This window comes from Pantherophis guttatus, chromosome 1, assembly GCF_059756535.1.
Source record: "Pantherophis guttatus breed Tessera chromosome 1, ASM5975653v1, whole genome shotgun sequence".
Taxonomy (NCBI): Eukaryota; Metazoa; Chordata; class Lepidosauria; order Squamata; family Colubridae; genus Pantherophis; species Pantherophis guttatus.
In genome coordinates, this window is record NC_142063.1 from 316,321,223 (window position 1) to 316,328,538 (window position 7,316).

The 7,316-nt window shown below is 36.5% G+C and overlaps 1 protein-coding gene across 1 annotated transcript in view; it reads left to right on the top strand.

Annotated features, from left to right (window-relative positions):
• PAPOLG (poly(A) polymerase gamma) overlaps positions 1–5,177 on the top strand; it is a 42,207-nt gene extending 37,030 nt beyond the window's left edge. Inside the window, exons 20-22 of the mRNA XM_034427317.3 lie at positions 326–379; positions 964–1,079; positions 3,688–5,177. Of these exons, the coding sequence (XP_034283208.2) occupies positions 326–379; positions 964–1,065 (156 nt within the window). The 3' untranslated portion in view covers positions 1,066–1,079; positions 3,688–5,177. The remainder of the gene's footprint in view (positions 1–325; positions 380–963; positions 1,080–3,687) is intronic.
• Positions 5,178–7,316: the final 2,139 nt, after the last annotated feature.

Consider the following 7,316-nt stretch of genomic DNA (forward strand, 5'->3'; position numbering starts at 1 on the left):
CTTCGATGTGTGAAATGAAGGGCTAAACCTGGCATTACATAGCTTTCAATAATTTGGTGTATTTTATCCAAATTCAGCTCTGTTATAATATTAAACTAGACATTAGTGTCAAGACTCAGAGATGGGAAGGAAGGGAAACACTACATTACTTTGTACAAGTTTCATTTGTCAGAGTAAGTGGTGAGATAAATTGAACGCTGCAATTCATTACATCATTTGTACAATGACATCATGATGTATGTGATGTCAATATGGCTTGTACCTGCTGCCTGTGGCCCAGTGGTACTTGCATTTTGACCACAACTTATGCTTTTCTTCCTTTTAGCACAGCCTTAAAGACACCCTGACTCTTCCAACCTTTGATACACAAAGATCACAGGTATTAAGTAAACATTTGTATTTGAAACAAAATTGGAGATAATAACTGATTTCTGGAAGACTTTTAATATTTATGTGGCTTTCATTTTATTTTTGTGTTCTGTAATACATCTACATGCTTTGTAATTTGCTCTCACTGAAATGACACTAAATATAACAGGACTGTACAAGATCTTAGATTTGAGTGAGAAGAGGTGTTTCAGAGTACACAACACCCATCTCTGAGTTACTAAAAGATAATCCTGATCTCAGATTATGAGGCTGCAGCAGGAAGCTCACAGTTCATGTGCTTTCTGAAGTATCTCTTTTATCAAATCTGAAGTATTGCCTATACTTAATATATAATTTGTACATTATTCTAATTTTTAGGGGTTGCCACCCATCTGCAAAGACTTCCAGATTGGCTTATAAATTAAAAGCTTTAACTCAACCATCTCCTTTCAGTAGCAGTAAAAGAAAGCTGAGCAGCTGGAGATGACACATCTCTTAGCAGTAGGATTGATGTCAGATTTTGCTTTGATCTAGGCTTGTACTCATATTTCTGGAATCTTGCTTCCCTCATCTGATTTTAGTTTTCATTTGCAGCGGCTTTCTAGTAAAGAATTGCCAGATTCATCTTCTCCAATTCCAGCAAGTGGTATGGTTCGTGTTGTTAAAAACTCCATCAGACTGACTCTTAATCGATAGCAGTGCTTTACCAGGTAATAGTAAAGGCATTGCATTTTAATAACTATTGCTTTCTACTTTGTTTCAATTGTTGCTCTTACGCTCATGCTTCACTTTTGAACTTTGATGTACCTGCAACCATTTATTAACTTTTTTTAACTCACAGAAAAGGTGCCCTGATCCACACCAGCTTTCTATCAGAATTATCTAGTACTAGAATTAGTTCCCCTTTTTCTCTTATTTAATTTTTCCAACTCGATCTACAAAGATGGGTGAGAAAGAAGACTTCCATCGTGTATGCAAAATTCCAGCTACACTGTGCTGTACTGAGAGGAATCCTGATTATATTTAATTGAAAATTTTTGTAGATACCATGCACAGTTGTCAAAGTATGGAACATAATTTCTCACTTTATATTCATCAACTGTGTAGAGACAGTAATTCCCAAAATTTCTAACCAGTGTCCCTATATCTGGAAGGCACTAGATTACAAAATGAGAGTATAGCAACAATCAGCAAATGTGTTGAATTTATGTTTTACCGACAAAGAAATAAAGGAAGACATAAGATATCCTATTGCAGGTAGAGGAATGGAGGGCTCTTCTCATGAAATATCTCTGGACTCGCTCAATTGTATTAATGTCCGATATGCAGTGCAGGTTCCAGACAGATGAGCTGTATTCGAGAATTGGTCTAGCAAATGTTTTGTATGCTCTAGTTAGTAGTACAATATTACCAGAGAAGAAGCTACGCAAGATTAGGTTAACAACTTTTAATGCCTTTTTGGCAATGCTGTTACAGTGAGCTCTGGCACTTAGATCGTTTGAGATGAATATCCAAGGTCCTTGACAGAGTGAGGGTCGTCTACGAGGTCATATACGCCCAGATTGTATTTTGTGTTCCGATTTTTTTTGCCAATGTGTCAGACAGAGCATTTGTTGGTTGAGATTTGGAGTTGCCAATTGTTTGACCATTCCGACACAAAGTCAAGGTCTTTTTGAAGGGTAGCAGCATTGTCGGTGGTGTTGAATAGTTTTACATCATCAACGAAGAGAGCGCAGTTGCTTATAATATGATCGCAAAGGTAATTAATGTAAAGTATAAAGAGCCTACAACACTTCCTTGGGGAACACTGCTGTTAAAGGTACAGGGTTTGATAGGGTGTTCCCTATTTTGACTACTTGTTGCCTGTTTGATAGGAACGCGGTTATCCATTTATGCAGGGATCCAGAAATGCCATAAGATTTTAGTTTTAGAAGTAGTTTGTCATGTACTACTGAATCAAAGGCTTTACAGAAGTCTATAAATTGCATCTATTGCTTTTCCCTGGTCGAGTTGCAGTGTAAGAGTGGCAGATTGCAGTTGCATATGTTTTTGCAGTGTAAGAGTTGCAGATTGCAGGACAACTTTTTTCTGAAGCCAAACTGCTTGTTGGAGAGTAGGTTGTTTGTCTCTTAAGTAGAGGGTGATGGATTGGTTTATGATTGATTCCATGACTTTGCATGTGACCCAACATAATGAGATTGGTCTGTTATTTTCAACTAGGCTGGGGTAATCCTTTTTGAAGATAGGGATGACCGTGGCTAGTGACCATAAATTAGGTAAGGAGCTGGTTCTGAAAGATATTTCATAAATTATGCTAAGAGGTTCTGTTATGGTGGTTGAGAGCTTTTCAAAGAAGTAGGCACATAATCCATCAGGGCCAATAGATAAGATATGATTTTAGGTTGCATAATGCCTTCTCAACGACATTTTATTTATTTATTTATTTATTTATTTATTTATTTATTTATTTATTTATTTATTTATTTATTTATTTATTTATTTATTTATTTATTTATTTATTTTATTTGTCAAGCATATGTAAGATAACAGAAAAAAGTATAAACATAATTTGAATACATGAAAAGGATACAAGTAAAAAGAAACATTAGGACAGGGATGGTAGGCACGCTGGTGCGCTAATGCACCTGTTAACCCGTACAGGATTTGATAGAGCGCTTCCTATTTTGATGACTTGTTGTCCAGTTTGACAGGAAGGCAGCTATCAATTTATGTAGGAGTCCAGAAATGCCATAGGACTTTAGTTTTAGAAGTAGTTTGTTGTGTACCACTGAATCAAAGGCTTTATAGAAGTCTATGTAAATTGCATCTATTGCTTTGTCCTGTCTCTAGGTGGAGGGTTATAGATTGGTTAATGATTGATTCCATGACTTTTGCAGGTAACGCAACATAAAGAGATTGGTCTGTAATTTTATTTATTTATTTATTTATTTATTTATTTATTTATTTATTTATTGCCTTTGCAGGCAGTCGCTTTCGCAACAAACAAAAATAGTTTGCCACGAAAGTGACTGCTTGCGAAGGCTCCTGGATTTGGGGCCAAAACCAAAGCAGTATGCTCCGTCCCATAATTGGGTAGACCAGGTTGCTCTGATAGACCAGTCTCACCAGAAAAAAACACTTAATCAACAAATGTATGCAGGTCCTTCTGTATGCATAAATTTAACAATACGCAAACCTTATAATTTAAAAGAAAATAATATAAATAAGTTTCAGTTTGAAATGCATAATTTTGAAATTTTGACTCAAAAGAAAAAATATTTTCATTAACAACTCTGTATGATATTCTTCTGTTAAAAGGCATCCTAAAGTTACTGGATCCATACTACTGTAATAGAAAGCAACACTCAAAGAATGAAGACAGAGACGGCATCTAAAGGGTACAACCTATGATTTGCATATTAGTCCGTATCGGCTCCGGCTTGGATCTCTTGTAACAGAACTGGGAACTTCCTGAATCACTGCTCCAAGATGGCGTCAAGGCAGTGCTATGTGGAACAATATTGGCATTATGCATAGCATCCATCCTTGTTTAAAATGGCTTAATCTTCTATAGATTTCTCTCTTCAGGTGTTACACTGTCATAGTTTCAAACTACTATTATAATTTCAAACACTGTCATAATTTCAAACTACTATTCCTCCAAAATGTGTGGTGTGTGGGTATTCTCCTAGTGTAAACTTCATTCCCTTGGACTGGATCTTTATTTTCACTGTGCAAATGCATAGTTTTATTTTAAATCTTGTATTGTTCTTTCAGCAGAAATGTCTTTGTTATGAAAAACCAAAAAAAAAATGTCTTGCCTTTATTTTTTCCTATAGGGTTTGGCATGCAGAGTACTTTGCCCTGGTGTATTTCTATTGTTATCAATGTCAGTTCAATACAGGGGTGCAGGTAGTCTGAAGCTCTCTCTTAAATATATTCTTAACACTGTTGTTTTAACCCAAAAACCCACGTCCAGTCTCGATGGTACGCAACGCTGGCTGGCGATCTGCGTAGCAGGTCACCATAGGGGTTCTTGTAAAGTGGAAAAATGCACAGGAGTATGTGTGTATATATTGGAGGTACTTCTCCTTTAAAAAACAATCCATTTGGGATATATGTAGATGTTCCCCAAAAAGCTGCTTCCCCTGGAGACTCCCAAAAACTAGAGCACAATTTCAGTCATTGTTCAGTTGCATTGAAGCCCTATAATAGTCAGATATAAATTTAACTTTGATGCTTCTCTCTACACATCCAGCACTCCAATTTTAAACCAATGGGAATGAAACAGGCTTCAGTGTTTAGCTGGATTGCATGATAATCTATAAATAAAAATGTGAACAGACTCATATCTTCAACAATACTGGAATGCAAGCAAAGTGGTTAGTGTATTACTTGAATTTCAGAATTGTTAGAGGGCCTCGTAAAACCATTATTCGCAATCCAATCCATTTTTTTCTCACATGTTGAAAGTTCTGAAAATTATTTTCCCTATTTTGGCCTGCCTTGTGAATGAGTGCTCTTTAATCTTTTGTGAACTGGGATTTGGGAATCATGATTTTTACTCAAGTTTGACTTCTGTAGTTTTCTGAACAACTTCACTAGAATCGGTGTCTCCCTCTAGAAGATCACTTGACTCTTCCAGACCCATGTTTCCGTCAGAGCCCATGGCCTGATATGTCAGGAGTAAATACTGTTTTCAAATCTTAAATTTTGTAATATCTGCTTTTGTAAAAAATTATAATTGAAACAAAAAAAGTGTATGCAGAATATTTTTGTATGTACTGTAAAAGAATTTTTCAAAGAAATGTAAATCCTAGTCTCATCTGCTTCATTTATAGAATACTTAGGAAGCTCTTTGCTTCTAGTTACAAAATAATGGAGGTAACAGGTTTTTATTCTGATAAAATGCAGATTGGTTATTCCCTGAGATGTCTATGGAGAGTCTCAGTCATCCAGGTCATGGTTGTCCCAAAGGTGCTTTCCAAAAGGCAACTGGACTTTCTTGGTTTTCTTTGAAAACATTTTGCTTCTCATCCAAGAAGCTTCTTCAGCTCTGAGTGGATGGTGGGGAATGGAAGGATTTATATTCCTTGCAGACAGCTGGTCAGTTGCATTCTTTTAGAAATTCCTTTTAGAGGGTCCTTGAAGCACTTGGAGGTTTATCTGTGTTCTCGGGTTCACCTGAGTAGTACAAATGGGTGTGGAGCCTTTTTGGAACTGCTGAAAGGACTCTCTGGTGGACTTCTCTGAGGAGATGCAAATGGCATTTTAGAAGGATTTTAAACTTGTAGATTGCAACTTATTTTGGACCAAATTCAACATTAATTTAATTCTCCTAAATAACTATTGCAAACAAGCTGATATAAATCTGTGAAAAATGGTATGCCATATTCTATTTAAAATTCTGACCAGAGTTAGTGACAGTAGAACATAATTCCAATAAGATTCCTGTTTGATGTTATGAGCAGCTATAGTTCCTATTAATTTATATCAGAGGTGTCAAACTAGCATCATCACTGCGACGTCACATGACATATCGGGACTTTTTCCCTTTCCGCTAAACTCAGCGGGGGCGGAGCCAGCACGTGATGCATTTGGCTCGCGGGCCGGGAGTTTGACAGCCCTGATTTATATGGTATGATTAGATTGTTTGCCTGGAAATTATTCTTTTGACTTAGGTCATCATGACAGTTTCAGTTTCAAATGGGGCTGTGTCATCTTGCACAAATAATAGACTGCTCAAATCTGGCTAGAACTTACATCATTCTGGAAGATTTAATGAATCATTTTGATAATAATAATTCTCTAATAACAATACAGCTGGAAGAACATCCATTAGCAATATCTATGGTCCATCATATTAGCTCCACTCCAACAGATTTCACAAATTATGGGTTCATAATACATCTAGTAGGCACTATTCTAATTGATGATATACATCCTCGGTTTGCATAAATTGAAAAATAGCTGTAAGAACAGCTTGCAAACATCTATTACTGGCCAGAATTAATCTGTCTGAAAACATGAAAATATTTCATTAGTAACCTCAGTGTTTAGAGATTATAGAAAGATGTTGATCTCTAATTCAAACTTCCCCAATCAGGTGCCCTCTGGGTATGGTGGGCTAAAAGATCCATAATGCCTTGGTACAAGGTTGGAGAAAGTTGTTTAATTCTACATAAAGTCTAAATGAACATTTCCCAATTTTACAAAGCTTCACTTGCTGATTTTGGTTAAGACACAATTTAAGTGAAAAGTGAAGGTCCTGCTATTGTGAGCTGGCCTTGATACTCTTTTCTGTCTTTACACATACGTTTCTGAGTAGAATAGTACTTCATTCCTCTCCCTGTAATATCTGTGAAGATTCTCAATCTTCCAGGACAGGTCATGGTTGTCCCAAAGGTGCTTTTTCCAAAAGGCAACTGGACTTTCTTGGTTATTTTCTTTGAAAATGTTTCACTTCTTCATCCAAAAAGCTTCTTGGATGAGAAGCAAATTGTTTTCTTAGAAAAAACCGAGAAAGCACCTTTGGGTCTTCTTATAATACCATTCCTACCACTCTTACTCCACAAGAATTTAAATTTCTGTTGGCTCAGGGGCTGCATTGGATTTTCGATGATGTGAAAATACTCCAGAAATGAGTAAAACCAACATCTGGTTTGGAAGGTGGTTTCAAGAATTTTAACTGATGAAACTGGTGCCTTAAGCATCAATATTTTGTCTGCTAAAATTGTCAAAAAATGAAAAAAATGTTTACGTTTTTCTGGGGGATGCTGAAGGGAGGGGCTTCACTTTTTGTTACCCTGCCCTATAGTCTGGAATCTCAACCATTGAAACCCCTCTTGAAGATTCCACACCTAATCTTAGTTGTGTCTTGTTTGGATATACTCTGTGTGGAGTTGCCTTGACAAATTGGCCAGAAGCCAGTTGGATCTCGAAGTAAT